General features: G+C 36.9%; 2 protein-coding genes across 3 annotated transcripts in view; both read left to right on the forward strand.

The window, feature by feature from the left end:
- The window catches only part of rsu1 (Ras suppressor protein 1), a 68,369-nt gene extending 62,227 nt beyond the window's left edge, over positions 1 to 6,142 (forward strand). The window contains exon 9 of one of the 2 annotated variants that reach the window (XM_056450621.1): positions 5,764 to 6,142. In XM_056450621.1, the coding sequence (XP_056306596.1) occupies positions 5,764 to 5,866 (103 nt within the window). In that variant the 3' untranslated portion in view covers positions 5,867 to 6,142. The remainder of the gene's footprint in view (positions 1 to 5,763) is intronic. The other variant, XM_056450623.1, reaches the window with a different exon arrangement.
- A 7,666-nt stretch (positions 6,143 to 13,808) lies between these two features.
- Positions 13,809 to 17,348, forward strand: c1ql3a (complement component 1, q subcomponent-like 3a). Its single transcript, XM_056450738.1, has 2 exons — positions 13,809 to 14,951; positions 16,382 to 17,348. Exons 1-2 carry the CDS (start codon positions 14,358 to 14,360, stop codon positions 16,559 to 16,561), a joined length of 774 nt encoding a protein of 257 aa, XP_056306713.1. The 5' UTR covers positions 13,809 to 14,357; the 3' UTR covers positions 16,562 to 17,348.
- Positions 17,349 to 17,572: the final 224 nt, after the last annotated feature.

A 17,572-nucleotide genomic window follows, 5' to 3' on the forward strand; every position in this document is an offset into this window, starting at 1 on the left:
CCGCTCTTCTTACAATCACAAATCAATAACAATTATACTCTCTACACAAGACCAGAAAGGGTGTGATTCAGGTAACAGGTTCCCATTGGTTAAAACAAAGACAATTCTAAATATGTACGTCAATGCGGGATCGTATCTGAAACCATATAGGGATGGCGACAGGAGGCTTGGGTCAAGTCGCCCGTAAACAATTAAGAGCTGGTCTCAGACCTGTAGAACTGACCCATCGGATGCATATACATACACAAGAGACAATCTGTTTTAAAAACACGAGGTTGTTTCTTCGTACTCTCAGCTGTCTTATCAAACTAGTTCAAAACTGGTATAAACAGCATTCAGACTGCTATATTCTTACTACACAAAGGCCCAATCTCAATTCTATTTTTTGTACGCCTACCCCTTCCCCTTGGCCCTTAAAACTGAGTGTGAAGGGGAAAGGCTTCAAAATTTACCCCTAAGAAATGGGAGTGCACCTGCACACATCATCATATGTCATCGCGATCTTTTGCTTCATGTGAGATCAGACGATCGCAACTGCTGTAGTTATACCAGTTACGTTATTTTTGGTATTTATCTTCAGGAAATCACTGAAGGCGTATATTATGTTATCATAACAATATAATGTGGGAATACGATCGTAACTTTACTATGCATTTACACATTGGCCATATTCATACAAAACAGACAAAAAAACAACATTAACATTATAGCAGACACTGTAAAAAGCTCATTCCCAGCCACTAAACTTTTCTGACAGGGGATTCGAGCATCATCGAGTGTCAGAATGTTGTGGGACTGCTATACAGGAGTTAATATTAGGGATCATAGATCGCGAAATGTAGCGTTTTTTATTTTAGCGTTTTTTTGTTTTTTTTTAAGCATGATGGTAAAACACGAACGCGGTTATGAATATATTAAAACATTTGTTTGTTTGTTGTAAAAATTCGTAATAATGACAAAAAATACTAATTTGTGGATCTCCTTACCTTCCGGGTGCAGCTATCCTGCCGTTGTGGCTGGTGTATTCTGGGAAATTTTCTTACCCCTTGGTTTCGAGTGAAAAATCTTCATTCGAAGGGCTATTCACCCCTTCCCCTTAGCCCTACACCTTCAAGCTAAAGAGGATTGGGACACCCCTACCCCTTCACGGGAACGTGCAAAATGAGGCGTAGGGGTAAGGGGAAGGGCTAAGGGGTAGAATAAAGATTTGGCCACAGTTTTTCTTGAATAAAAAGGAAAATCAATTTAAACTGAATATCCTCATAATAATATTAATAATATCAAAATCACTTTAGACAGTATTAACACATAATGATACTAATAGGAAAACAGTTGTTTTCAATGATCAAGCCCTTCAGTTCCACTCGAGGTCTCCATGACCTCTGACTTAGTTTGGTGGCTCCTGAAAATAAAGTTAAAATAGACAAATAGAGGAGCAAGGACACTGAACATTCTTACATTAAGCAGTGTGTTAACATATTCAGTAGTCTAAATAATTTCATTAATTAAATTTTATTTAAATGATCATATTAATAGAGCAATGAGAAAACGATAAACGTTGCTCCATGCTGGAGCGGACTGGAAGTCAGAACTCCGAATCCATCACAATGGTTACAGGTTTCCACCATTTTCCAAAATGTCGACAGAAGCAAGAAACTCATAAAGGTTTGAAATAAGTAAAACCTGACAGAATTTTAATTTTTTGGGTTGAAGGAATGTTCTCCAAAACAGTAAAATTAGCATATAGAAGATATAAACATCCAAAGCTACCAGTTTCTTTGCACTGTTGCCTAAATCCATTATTGTATGATTTATTTTTTTCACATCATCAAATCTTTTGACCAATCAAATGCTCTCTAGTGTCTGACATGCCCCGCCCCCTTCAAGACACTATTATACAAAAATCAAAAGTCTGAGCATGGCATAAATTGAAACTATAACTCAAAAGGTCTTAATTAAGCGCAAGAAGTTAATCGTCGAAAAGTCTAAATTCTATTATAACTGCACAAAATCTCATAACTTGGATAAAAAGTCAGTCAAAATGAGTTTTAAGCAATTACCACAGATTCTAAAGTAAGTGGAAAAATACCAATACATTCTATAAAATCAGACTTTTTCTGTTGTCATTTCTAATTTAGAAATATCTACAATGTGATGTTGAACCACAAAAACCACATAAGGGTCCATTTTTGTAAATTGAGATTTAAAACGGTTTTTAAAAAGCTGAGCAAATAAGCTTTGCATTTAGGTGTGTTTGTTAGGAGTAAAAAAAATATGATCCTTTTTGATAATCTGAGGCCTCAAAAAATAAAAGAAAACAGAAAATCTATTGAGAAAATCACCTTTAAGCTCCAAGAAATGCATATTACTGATCAAAAATGATGCTTTGATATATTTACCAATATATTGCTGAAAAAAGTGTTGCATGCAAAACTGTTGCAAACAATTTATTTGTGTTGGATTTAAACAAACAAATAAATTTTTTTAAATGTTCAACTTAATTTGTTTGTTTAAATTCAGCCCAAATAAATTGTTTACAACCACTTAACGTAAAAAAATTGAGTAAATCCAAGGAATCATCTTTGAATAATTTTTTTCAGTGTGGAACATTATCTTTATTTATGTCCTAATGATTTTTGACATGAAATTTTAAAAACGACTTGCTCCTTATCTCAAAATACTGCTTAAAATATGATCAAACAATTCACACACGTTTTTTTGCCGACAACTTCATTGTTTTATGTTCAATCCAATTAAGTTAAATTGATTGATTTGTTTTGGGTCAACATAAAGGAATTGTGTGGAAGCCAGCATTTTTTTTGTGTCGTTTTGACTCATGCAATGTATTTTTGGCTATTCTCCTTAACAAACCCATGCAACATAAGATTGGTTTTGTGGTCCAGGGTCACACATGAAATTAAAGTGCTTCTATACACAAAAAAATAATTATTTATTGGATTTACTATTTATAATTCAACTTTTTTTTATTGTTCAACAGCCAAGAACAAAGAAAACACTTCACACGATATGATACATGTTACATATTCAGCCACCTGTCACACCAAGAAAATTCTACGTATAGCAAAGATATATGGAAATTAAGCTTGTGGTACCTTTGAATGTACATACCCATTTATCCTAATTTTAGATGTTGCCGGAGATTATCCCATTTTCTATGTACTTCTCCCTCATTGTTCAATCCCCTAATTTTTTTAAGGTATGTGGTTGCAAACATTTTATATGGGTTGAATTTAATCAAACAAATTACATTTAGTAATGTTCAACTTCATTTGTTTCTTAAAATTAAGCCCATGTAAATTGTTTGCAACCTCTTAGCCTAACAAATTGAGTAAATCCAATGAATCTTTTTTTTTCAGCATAGTGTTTCATCCCCCAAAATGTTCTTACTCTGCAAAAGTTATGAAGGAGAGTAGATGATGATCTGACCAATGCTGTGAAGGTGGCTCAGATCTTCACCAGTCCAGTCTGCTTCCGTTAGCTCATTAATACTCTTCTCTGATTGGATGTTGACACAGCGGCTGGTGTCTACAGGCTTATGGCTCTACACCAAGCCAGCCTGGACCATCACTATGACATCCCCAAGTATAATTAAAGTACAGTATTTGAGGGAGAATTTATAATTGCAGTTCAGGGAAATGTCAAGCGGCAGCTCAGATTCATGACTAAAGTTCATATCAAATATTTACAGCGGCCGTTCTCAACCCAGCGCTCAGTGTTCCAGTCATTTTAATTACATCGCAGAAAAGGAGACGCTAAACGGTCCTTCTGTGCACAGTCAAATTGACCTACAGTAGGCTGTGCTTATTACAGTTCACTCTGCATAAACTATACTTACCACAGTACAGTGGAATCATGTTAAAGGAAAAGCTCTGTCAAGGAACTTACCTCTGGGAGTTCCAGTTATCAATCACACTTGAAAACTTTTAAATAAACTTAAGGTTTATTGATCATAACTGCTTTTTCTTGTAATTTAGAGTTTTTTTAGTGACTGTCTCATAATTAAACATTTAATTTTAAATGCAACTTTTCAGCAATTTTTTTATTGGATAGGATTTTTCAGGAATGCAGTAAGAAACTAGATGGAGTGTAGGATTATAATATTCAGTTATTTGATTTATAAAAATATGATTATCTTTTTTAATGATGATATGAGTCTAGTATATCCCCTAATATCAAAATTCTAACATCATAACTGGACCTTAGAATGTTTTTTTTTTAATTTACATTAATATTATTCTAGCCGAAATAAAACAAATAAGACTTTCTCCAGAAGACTTTCTATCAGACATACTGTGAAAAATTCCTTGCTCTGTAAAACATCGTTTGGCAAATATTTTAAAAAGAAAACAATTTCAAAGGGGGGCTAATAATACTGACTTTATATAGACTTTGTATGTGTATATATATATATATATACATGTATATATATGTATGTATATATATATATATATATATATATATATATATATATATATATATATATATATATGTATATGTGTGTGTGTCTGTGTATGTATGTATATATATATATATATATATATATATATATATATATATATATATATATATATATATATATATATATATATATATAAAATTGAAAGAAATTTGGTCTGTAATTAGATTTTTTTTTTTTTGATGCCACGATTTTTTTCGCATTTCTTTTTTTATCATTAATTAAATGACTACCTAAACATCAAAAACATCTTTATAACAAAAATATATATTTTTTCTTTTTTTATATACCTTATGAGGTCATTTTGTTGAAATAAAAAGTCAATATCATCATTCTGAACTATAAAAGTAGACATTTTCTTCTCATGTGGCATAAATGACTTCCATACTATTCACTTTAATTCTATGGAGACAAAAAAAACCCCAGAACAAAACAAAAAACACATAACAATCTTGTTTTTTTTTTGTTTTTTTTTTTGCAGTTTAGTCAGAAACCTCATCAACATGTATGTTTTATATTTTTTTAAACTCAAAAAAACATCTTTTGCTGCTTGTTCAAAATACTTATTTAAAATGAGTTGAGTCAACACAATTCTTAAGTTTAAGTTTTTTTGCATCAACTTAAATGTTTTATCTTCAAAGAACTTCAATTTGAAGAATGATTAAGGTAACTTAATTTGTGTAAAGACAAGATGAAGGAATTGTGTGGAGCCCAGCATTTTTTACAGTGTAGAATCTCCAAAATAAATTCTGAAAGTTAATAAATAAACTTTAGAGACTTGTCTAGAGCATTCCAAATCCCTTCATTTCAGGATGCTCCCATGTAAGCAGTGTACAGCAAAGCAGATTTCAGTACAAGAGCCAATGAATCCAGCCTTCATAACACACATTGTCTCTCCCATTCACTCCAAGTCTCTCCCTCTCTCTCTCTCTCTTTGTCTTCTCCCTGTATCACTGAAGCCAGTCTTTGAGTGCTGCTGAAATGGAGAGCGTCCACTGGACTGGAAATTGCTCTTTCTCTCTCTGCGTCCGCTGTGTGTGTAGGGTGGTTGTGGATAATTGTCTCTCTGTGCCATACACAGCTGTAGCCGAGGGGTGTTAGACAGCACAGAGACTTCAGTGTCCCGGCGGGCGACCCGTCAGCGCATTCGACTCAATTAATCCTCTTTCAGCTGGTTAACACTAAAAATATAAGTCCCCTTCCTCGAGTGCTCTGCATTCAAGGCCTTTTGAAGAGCCTACAAGCGGCCAGGTGTGATCTCACAATGTCTGTTTGTGTTTTTGCAGTCTGTACGGGCGACACATGCAGGCCAATCCAGAGGCACCCAAAAAAAATGCCGACAAATCCAAGAAGATCAGCCGCAAGCCGCTGGCGGCCAAGAACAAGTGAAGACCAGGCGCTGATCTGAGATCAACGCAACGTCCATGCATGTGCCTTCTTCAGTTCATATTTATTGGTCTTTTGATTTTTGTATTGCTTCAGTATTATCTAATCACCCTGCATTAAATATTTAAAGATGTAGTTCACTTCTAGAATAATTGGGCACCATTGACTTCCATAGTAGGAAAAAAATACTATGAAAATCAGTAGTGACTATCAACTGATTGGTTAGCATCATAGTCACAATTAACTTCCATAGTAGGAAAAAAATACTATCAACTGATTGATTAGCTATGGATGTCAGTGGTGGCTAATAACTGATTGGATAGCATCATATTTTTACCTACTTTGGAAGTCAATGATGGCATTCAACTGAATGGTTAGCATCGTAGTATTTCCCCCTACTATGGAAGTCAATGGTGACTGTCGACCAATTGGTTAGCATCATTGAATCCCCCCCCCCCCCTACTATGGAAGTCAATGGTGACTATCAACTGATTGGTTAGCATCATAGTCACCATTGACTTCCATAGTAGGAAAAAAATACTATCAACCAAGTGGCTAGCATCATTTTTTCCCTACTATGGAAGTCAATGGTGGCTATCAACTGGTTGGTTAGGACCACTGTATTTTTCCCCCTACTATGGAAGTCAATGGTGACTAATAACTGATTGGATAGCATCATATTTTTTCCTACTATGGAGGTTGACTTTCAACTGATTGGTTAGCATCAGCGTTTTCCCCTACTATGGAAGTCTATGTTGACTATCAATTGATTTGGTTAGCATCATAGTATTTTTCCCCTATTATGGAGGTCAGTGGTGACTATTAACTGATTGGTTGGCATCATAGTCTTTTTCCCAACTATGAAAGTCAGTGGTGACCATTAACTGATTGCATAGCATCATAGTATTTATTTGCTACTATGGAAGTCAGTGGTGACTATCAACAGATTGGTTGGCAACATTTTTTCAAAATATCTTCTGTTGTGTTTGACAAGACAAAAAAAAAAAACTCAAGAGGTTTGGTGCAGGTGGAGGAAATGATGACTGCTTTTTAATTCTGGAAGTGATTGCACTATGTGCTTAGTTGCACTAAGTGAACTCTGCCTTTAAAAGAGTAATTCTTTCTAGAATAACTGGTCACCGTTGACTTAAAATTCAAGTTGATATTCACTATTGATTACCATAGTAATTTTCCCCTACCAAAGAATTTAAAGGAGACCAGTGTGTGTACCAAAATATTCTCAAATATCGTTTGTGTTCATAATAATAACATTGGGGGGGGAATCTTCTCATCCACCACCACTGTGCAGAGTCCACCCGGATGATGCAACAGCAGCCATATTGCGCCAGACCGCACACCAGCTGATTGGTGAAGAGGAGACAGAGTGATGAAGCCAATAGTGATATGGATACATCATTTACTATCCATTTATTTTCAGCCCTTTGAGTTTCCTTATTTGGTTCTACACAAAACAAGATATTCTGGAAAAAAAAGCAGGAAACCGGTAACCATTGACTTCCACAGTATTTATTTTTCCTACTATGGAAGTCAATGGTACAAAAAGGAAATAGTGAGTACATTTTCAATTTTGGGTGAACTATCCCTTTAATTCCACACCCAGCCCACCTAAAACCTTTAAAGGGACAGTTCACTCAAAAATGAACGTTCACCCTTAACTTGTTCCAAATCTTTTTTCTGCTGAACACAAAAGAAGATATTTTAAGGAATGTTGGAAAATGGAAGCCATAGACTTGCATTGTATTAATATTTCTATTAGAAAATATCTTTTTGTGTGTGTGTGTGTGTTCAGCATTAAAAAAAGTAAGTCACTTAAGGGTGCATAAATTGTCTCAATTATACATTTTTTGGGAGAACTCAAAAATTTCAATACCAGTTGATGGTCACCACAGTAATTTCCCCCTACTACAGATGTTAGTGGTGGCTGTTCGGATGCAATAATTTTCCAAAATATCTTCTGTGTTCATCAAAATATCAGTACAATGTTAGTCTGGAAGTGAACTACTCTAAGAAGTGTCCTTTTTAATCCAACGCCTTGGAAGTGCCACTTGTGCCCACTCCGAGGCCAGTTTTTGGGCCTGAATCAGATTTCTGAGCACGTGTGAGTCTCGTCTCCTGAGAGGCGGCGGGAGTGTTGTCCTGTTCAACCATCCAGACGAGGAGAGCAGTGAATTTTTGGGAGCCGGTGACGAGCATTTTGCCAGCATACAGGGATTTAGCAGGAGTGTGGTGGTCTTAGTGGAGTCTGTGCAGGATTGTGTGAGGGTCTCTGAGGGGACACCGCCGACTGCTTCCTCTGCCTCTTAATGACAGATATGAATGGCTGGAGTTTCAGATGCTACACGGCAGAGATGTGAGCCTAGAGAAACGCCATTCCAGAGGGTCAACAAGATAGCGCAACAAACCGCAGGTGGTGCCATTGTTTCTGATTGTATACAAGTGAAGATGACGGTGCAACTTTTTACAGAGCAATATTTGTAAACACAAAAACAAAAGTGTCATTTCTGTGTTCGCTACAGCTTTATATTACATACACTAACAAAGCTTGGCTGATTTCCATGTTTTACTTTTTTTATCAATGTGTATTTTAAATGATCCCAAGCTGGTTCACTGCAATCATGTTGAAATGTGTTATATTTGAAGATGTTTTATGATGTGCACAATGTAGAGTGCTATACATTCAATTTTTGACATTGAAATAAAGTCAGCATTTTGTTAAACCATTACCACTATTTTTCATTTATTCATTCTTTTTCTTTTCAGCTTAGTTCCTTTATAATCAAGGGTTACCACAGCAGAATGAACCGCTAACTTATCCAGCATATGTTTTACGCAGCGGATACTCCTCCGCCTGCAACCCATCACTGGTAAACATCCATACACAATCATTCACACTCATACACTACAGCCCGGAGGAAACCCACATGAACGCGGGCAGAACATGCAAACTCCACACAGAAATGCCAACTGATCCAGTTGAAGCTCGAACCCAATGTATAATGCCTGATTCGCATGGGGCTTCAGCGTCAATGCTTCATGGAATAAATATATTTAACAACGAGCCATGGTCGACCGGAGCACAAACAAACCTTGTCGTTGTCTTGATGAGCAGCCACAAAGCCAAGAAGAAGAGCAGAATCTACCCTGTGACCCGTAGTTTTTTTACAAGGCCGTCTAAAGTGTGAGCGCTTTCACTTTTTTGAGAGAGCTCACGTGAGCCTCCATATTTGAAACAACTAACGTCTTAAGCTGATATTAATAACGTGCGGGTGATTATTGAAGTGCTTCTGACATCCGATCCTGTCAGAAACAAACAAACGGGAGACTGACACGCTAAAAAACAAAGGAGAAGCCAGAAAAAACAAACAAGCAAATGATTCATTCAGCAACCTGAATCATAAACAAACTGCCATGTTTAGTTATTATCATCGCCTTTTGGACTATTATGAACGCTGAATGAAGGAATTACTTTCTAACAAGAGGCTACATGTGCTGGTGAAGATTAAAGATACAGGTAAGGGGTTTGTTGCCTGTTGTTTTTGAATCCAAATAAGGACTAAATGTATGTTGTGTGAAGTTTTTCTGTAATTGGTAACATATCGGAGACTGTAAGGATCTGTATGTGTTCATATACAGTATGTTGCATTTATTTATTTATTTAATATAACTGCAGACATTACAGTAGGCTATTTCGCCATTTCGTCATTGAGCTGCAGTTCATCAACTTATGTTCATAGAAAGGTTAGTAATGAACATTTTGACACAAGTATTTATGTGTGTAAAGCATCTGTTTTGTAAGAAGTGCTTCTCATATGATATGTGAACGACTTGTACAGCTTTACTGTAGACATTTCCTCCAGCGAGAATGATTGGATACCATTGGTACCCTTTTAGCAGTGGAAATGCAAGCCAGATGAAGCCCGTTTCAGTGGAAACTGACCAAAAAAATGCTTCAGCGTCCCCTTATCTGTGGTTACACTCAGTAAACAGCGGTGAGTTTGGTAAGGTGATGACCTTCACGGCCAGTCACAGTCATTTCTGTTTAGCCCTGTTTAAGAACGTGCTCAACAGCACATGAATGTTAGCAGGAAATGGATGTTTTAAAAATGTCAGTATCGTGACAACACCACTTGCAATATTGTTTTTCAAAATGCCACTTTTTTTGCACAATCACATTCAGGCTACCATTTTTTTCTTGCAATTTCTGCAATTTTCTTGCAATTTTTTCTTGCAAGTTTTCTTGCAATTCAGTTTTTTACTCAAAATCACAAGATACAACTGTGCAATAAGACAATAATTCCGAATTGCGAGGTATTTATGAGCCGTTTCGAGAAGATCAAAGAACTGTTAGAACAGAGTGTCCGCGGGGTCTTAAAAAGTATTAAAAGTTGATAAATCAATTATAAGAAAATTAAAGCCCTTTAAAGGTATTAAAAACTTTTAATTGCGTTTTTACGAGGTCTTAAATTTGATTTAAGCATTGTCCAAAGTGTTTTACTCCTAAAAAGCATTCATATATTTATTTTCCTCCTAATATTACCAACGGCGTGCTCGATCCACACGATTGGTTTGAGCCGGAGCACGTCCAGCGAAGCTCCTCTGGCTGGGTGATGTCATGTGTTTTGCGACAAATGTGGAACTATTGAGCGAAACAGACGGCAAAATGGTAAAATGAAAGTTTCCGTACTCCTGGTTGAAGAAAGACGAGTTTAAACAGTGGCTGAAGCATGTAGCTGAAAACGACCACGTAATTTATTCTTTCAAGCTTTGATTCTTCTGAGCTTATTTGAGTTCTGTTGCATGGCATGGCTTGAACTACACTGTTCCTATTTACTGTGACCTTTTATGTGAAGCTGCTTTCACACAATCTACATTGTATAAGCGCTATACAAATAAAGGTGAATTGAATTGAATTGAATTGTGCTCCATTGATTTAACTACAACTGTTTATTAAGTAAAAGGTTTGATACTGATTGGAACTTGAAGTGGCGATGAGGTCTTAAAATATTCTGAGAAGGTCTTTAAAAAGTGTTGAAATTATCTTTAGGATTCCTGCATATACCCTGTAGAAGTAAATTTGCAAGAAAGAAAGATGCGTTTCTGATATTTCCACTGTGCAGAAACAGGTTTTATTGACCAACTTCAGTTTCCTCTACAATACTCAAGCACACATTTGCTGATTTGCCAACGTTCAACCATTACAAGTTTAAAATAAGTTCAACTTCTGTGAAAGTTCTGAGGCAGAATGGCGGATTCTCAGAGTGTGATCTGACACGGCTGTGGAGGATCATCATCACATCTAAAAACAATCTTCCCATTGGACGCCCTGTCATGGTCTAGGCAGCAGATCATGGGGTAAAGGAGCTGACCTTTCAGATGATGATGATGATGATGATGGGCTGTGTTCGCAGAGGGTCCATGATGGCCACGTGGGATTCCCTGTCTCTCTCTCTCTCTTCGCTAACATTCTGCTCACATTATTATTACCCCGTCCAGACGCCGTGTGTGCGTCGCTCTGTCCTCCATGTTCACACTCTCAGCAGGCACATCTGTCCAGTTCACGTTCCTCTTTCCTCTAGTGCTCAGCATGAACATCTGTCCACGGCGAAGTCCTGAAGCTCTCCATCCACGTCTGAAAGTTTGCATTGGGAGAGCTGCCGTTTCTAAAAGTTTCCCTGCAAACTGTTGGACATTCATTACAGCCCAAAGTCTTCAGACGATCAATCTCTTCCTCGGTTCTTCAGATCCCGACCCGAGCTTGTCCCATCCTTCTGCCAGCGTCGATAGAAAGCGGGACGTTGAAGTTTAAAAATGAGTGCGAACGGCGATGGATCACCACAGCCGACAATTACTCACTGACCTTTCAGATGAATCCTTGAATGTCTTTTTCCCTGCTTTGAGTTACAGACTCGTAGCGATTTTTAGCTTGGCTTGATTACTTTTTTTGTTTGTTTTGGTTGGTTTTATCACCCTGTTTAGAACGATTTCTGGTGGCATACTCTCTATGCAGCTCATACGCTGAAGGGCATTACGGCCCTCGCTAACCGAGGTCATTGATTTTTTTTGCTGTGTGATTTATGGGGCCAGGGAAACTCCTCTGGAGAGCGGGTCCCATGCCGGCATCGTCCGAGAGACGCCGGACTATGGATAGTGGCCCATTGTGTTGTCTGAAGATAATTGGGTGCCTTCAACACCTTTGCTGAGTCAAAACTCGGAACAATGCAATGAATTCAGTGGCGACTAGTTCGACTAGCCAATTGGCAAAGCAACTAACCTGTTGAATTGGTGAGGGGAGCATTGAGTAGTCGATTGGCAGATTGGAGTTAAATGAAGGATTTGTTCCTGCGTGCTGTAGTGGCAGGGCATCACTGGCAGGTCTATAGTATTGGCATACATGTCGTTTAGTGGTCGCACGGTTGCCTTCAAAGCTCATTCTCAGGAAGACGTGAATAAACTTTTCCAATAGCATCGTTATTTTGTTTTGTTTTTTTTACTGTGCAGTGACCTAGAACTAAAAAGGAATGGTGCACATGCAATAGTTTGGATTGCACATCTGGACATTAAAGAAACAGTTTTAAGTTATGGGGGAAAAAACTAACTTAAAGTTTTTTTACAGCAGTAAAAAAAAATCCCTTAAAGTGATATAGCCTAGTCATTTGTAACTTCAGAAATACTTCAAATTTTAATAATTAATAATTTTGCTTCAGTACAATGACAAAGAAATGTGTTTGATAAATATTATACTTTTTTAATGATTAATAATTTTATTCCCCAAACATTTTGTCTTTTTTTATTATAATACAAGAAACACTTTAATATTATCTTTCAAGTAGTTTTGAACGTATTTAATGTGAATAAAATTATTCATACACACTTGAGTGATCACAATTTCTATTCCCCCAAAACTGTATTTTTATTTAATAATATGTTGTGCTACCTTTATTTCTACTTATCAGGATTATAAAAGTGCATTTAAATACAGTTGAAGTCAAAATCATTAACTCCCCTAAACTATTAGCCTCCTGTTATTTTTTCCCCCAATTTCTGTTTAACGGAGAGATTTTTTTCAACACATTTCTAAACATAATAGTTTTAATAACTCATTTCTAGTAACTGATTTATTTTATCTTTGCCATGATGACAGTAAATAATATTTGACTAGACATTTTTCAAGATACTAGTATTCAGCTTAAAGTGATGATTATAACGATGGTTTGTTCTGTAGACTATAGCAGGGGGGAAATAACTTAAAGGCGCTAATAATTTTGACCTTAAAATTATTATTTTTTTATTATTAAAAACTGCTTTTATTCTAGCCGAAATAAAACAAATAAGACTTTCTCCAGAAGAAAAAATATTATCAGACATACTGTGAACATGTCCTTGCTCTGTTAAACATCATTTATGAAATGTTTATATATAAAAAGGAAATTCAAAGTTGGGGCTAAAAATTCTGACTTCAACTGTATATAAAACTGTTTTGCTGATTTTGCAGAATATTATTAACATTTGAAATATAGATATGTGTTTTTTTTATTATTATGAGAATGCAATAATAATTTTCTCTGAATTCAGTTTAGTGAAAAAGATAGTGTTTGTTCACAGTTTCTATTTCTAAAACTTTTGGAACTATTAACAAATAAAATTTAGTGCAAAATAGTATATTTCTTTATATTAACAGATTTTACATTTTTACTTCCTAAAATTTGCATGAAATATAGTTAATTATAGGTAAAAAAAAATAGGTAATTGTAATGTTGTTGATTTAATACATCTTTAGGCAGTTTATAATGGATTAAATCAGCTTATTGAAGGTGTTTCTTACTTTAAAAAGATAATATTAAGGTGAGTAAACTTTCCTGCTCTATTTCTACTGCGTGCGTGTATAGTTTTGGTTTTAAGTGGCTTTTGTCTCGTCTGTGGTGCGCAGATGTGTCTGTGATTTTTATAAAGCATCGCTGGATCTTTCCCTCCCTCTTTCCTCTAGTGTCCTCACACTCACGCAGAGCGCTCACTTTTCCAGATCTTCATCACATGCGCCTTTATTCTGCTCATCCCGTCTTCTGTGCGCAGAGGAAACACTTGAAAAGCGAGGGGAAAGATACCAGGCTGCGTGCGCGGATCAGTGCGCGTCCGTCAGTGGAGTTTATCTTTGCGCGTCCACATGTGGAGAAACGGAGACGGAGAGATGCTGATGCTGAAGCGCGGCTGAGAGAGAGCAGACATCAGCACTAAACAACTTCACTGACAAAAGAAGAACAAGAAGAGGTGGAAAAAAGCAGGAGAGAGAGAAAGGGGCTGTTGGGGACCGAGCCAAAAGTTCATTAACAAAACCTATCGGACTTTTTTTTCTCTTCTGTAGGGTCCCTCGCCAACCTTCAAAATTTCGCCCAAAAGCAGACAGGAGGATCGGCCGGTGCTGACGCGACTCGTCGGCAGGAAACGGCTGATCGCGGCGGGGGTGCTCGGTGTGGTCATGGTCCTGGTGCTGGTCATCCTCATCCCGGTTTTGGTGAGCTCTGCCGGGTCATCCGCGGCTCACTATGAGATGCTCGGCACCTGCAGGATGGTTTGCGATCCGTACGGTACCAAATCACCAACCAGCACGGTCTCAGCAGACCCGGTGCGGGACAGCAACCTTATGCAGTCTTTACCAACTTTTATACAGGGTCCGAAAGGTGAACCAGGACGCCCTGGGAAAGCGGGGCCGAGGGGCCCTCCTGGTGAACCCGGACCGCCTGGACCCCCTGGACCTCCAGGAGAGAGAGGGGACCCAGGTCGACCTGGATTACCAGGACAGCCGGGACCAAACCTGGCCACGGGCGCCATCAGCGCGGCCACCTACAGCACCGTTCCCAAAATCGCCTTTTACGCAGGGCTCAAAAAGCAGCACGAGGGCTACGAGCTGCTCAAGTTTGACGACGTGGTCACGAATCTCGGGAATCATTACGACCCCACCACAGGCAAATTCACCTGCTCCATACCGGGAATATACTACTTTACCTACCATGTGCTGATGCGCGGAGGAGACGGAACCAGCATGTGGGCTGATCTGTGTAAGAACCAGCAGGTGAGAACGCGCGAGCGCGCACACAACTAAATACACTGAAAAATATCATTACTCATGACCTACTAAACCTGTAAGCCTTTCTTTTATTTCCTATTTATTTCCTTTTAAAATACTATTTATTTATTTTTAAAAAATTAAATATTGAAAAAAAATTTATTCACTTAACCACATGTAAAAAGTTTGTTTGCAGCCCTAGAAAATCCCGTCATAAATATCTCCACAGTTATATTTCTTCATGATTTATGCGTTCTTGTAAATGTTTAGGCGTTGTTGCTTAATATAAAATATATGGATCAAACCATCATAAGTAATGAAAATTATTCATAGTTGAAAAGGTTATTATTGTTATTAATAATCAATGGAATATGAATAGAAATAAGTATTTTTGTAATATTCATATAATTATTAATAATTAATATAACTAATACTGTTTATATATGTCAGTTAAACCTAATCAATAAGAAAACTTTAGAGTAATTTAATGTCTTCTTTGACAAATGATAGTATTTTCATCCAGATGTTATGAATAAATGCTTATGTTTTTCAAACATTCAGGGCACTGTCCATATTTTACTGACCAAAAAGAAAGAACTGCACTTGTCTAATAAAGACGATTGTCATTGAAATAACATTAAATTTGAGTTTGGGTTTTCAGGTCAAGTGATTAAAATGAATGTTGCACTGGGCACAGTCTCGCAAGGTGAAAATGAATGACTTCACACCTGCATTCGCACTTAAATTAAAAACTTAAATATACTGTGTTAATAGATGCAACAGCTTGAGCGAGTCAAAGAAATGCTGCATGTTTCATGCAGGACCAGCATCAAGCATGACAGACTATTAAGAACAGCCCTTTAACAGAGTTTTTGCTCACATGACTTGCATTATATCACACCAACATCAAATAATAATAGATTATCACAAATGATATGCTATTTTCTACTGTAACTAGTGTTTATTAGTCTTCTTAATACTTATCTTGGTTTTTAACCTATGTTTGGTTATTTTGTTTGTGATTAGAGTTTTTTTTAATTATTTAAAAAATGTAGCTGTTTTAAACGAAATGAAAATGAGAAATTAAACTATTTATTATAACTAAAAATTGAACATCCAGTAAGAAAATACTAATGAAATACTAAAGTTGCTGTATAATGTCGCCACATATGTTTATGTTTTAAGCAATTCTGAAGTTTTCACTGGCAACAAAGGTTTGTGGTTATATTTCTTCATACATGTATTAGACACTAAACAATACCTTCTAAAATACTACACCTATTAAAATACAGTAACAAACTGTCATCATTATAGACAACTGTACTTTCCTGATTCATAATGACAACAAATAAGCATGAAAGCCCAGTCGAATCATTAGCGATTCCTCAATCTGACAGCTGAAACAGTGCACTAAATGTAGTCGTCTCGTCCCGCAGGTGCGTGCCAGTGCCATCGCCCAGGATGCAGATCAAAACTACGACTACGCCAGCAACAGTGCCATCCTTCACCTGGAGCCTGGAGATGAAGTCTACATCAAACTAGATGGAGGAAAAGCCCACGGCGGCAACAACAACAAGTACAGCACCTTCTCTGGTTTTATTATATACGCCGATTAGGACATACGCGCCTCCTCCAGATGGGCTCTCTCTCTGCTATTCCCCCTATTCTTTTTTTTACGTTTCTTTTACATATTTTTTTCCTTTGGGCCCGGGGCAAGCAGACAGACCTACTCAAACATCCCTCATCATTAGTCAGTAGATGTGGGTTTGAAGGCAGAACACTTTGCCCTGCGATCCAAAAATCAAGAACGAACCAAAAAAGAAATACAGAAAAAAAGGCCCGGAGAAAGAAGCACTTCATCACTGAGGAAAGCTGGAAAAGAAGGAGTCTTTCTATGTCTGTGGCCATCAAAGAAGCCTGTGAGATGTTTTATAACGTGACATAATCCTGCTATATGTGCAATAATCTTGCTATCTGGTAATGCCTGAAGTAAAACATCTAATAATCTGGTAAAACATGAAGCGTTAGCCCAAAATTGTCATCGTCGAATGTGTAATCTGACCAAAACGATCCTCGTGTGTTCCTGAAACACTGCAGATGTTTGTTCGGTACTGTTGGTAATGCTAATTATGAATTATGGACATACAACAATATACCTTGATGGCTTGCAGTGAAATTATATCCCAGAATTGTTAATGCTTTCAGCGGTTTACGTTTAATCTGCAGTGTCAGGGTGTTTTTTGTTTTTATTTGGGTGTGTATTTACGTTAGCCGTAGGGGTGTGAGATATTCATCATTTATTATAATATCATAATTATTGTTTTCTCGATGTGTGAGCTTACATTATATCATTCACTTTGCAAAAAATAATAAAACAGGTTCTTTAGTAGACTTGTAAAATAAAAAAAAACAGTATTATTCCAGAATTTATTCCAGAATTAATGTTTTTGAAATAATAATTTCAGCCAATGATTCTTTAAGACAGACATTTGTATCATTCAAAATGAATCAGCCAATTTGATGAATGATTCAAGGAATTACTCATTCAGGCTTGGATTTGTCGCCACCTACTGGTGGTTTTAGTATCATATTTAAAGGTGCAGTAGGTGATCTGCCGAAATGCTATC

Source organism: Danio aesculapii, chromosome 24 (genome assembly GCF_903798145.1).
Source record: "Danio aesculapii chromosome 24, fDanAes4.1, whole genome shotgun sequence".
NCBI lineage: Eukaryota > Metazoa > Chordata > Actinopteri > Cypriniformes > Danionidae > Danio > Danio aesculapii.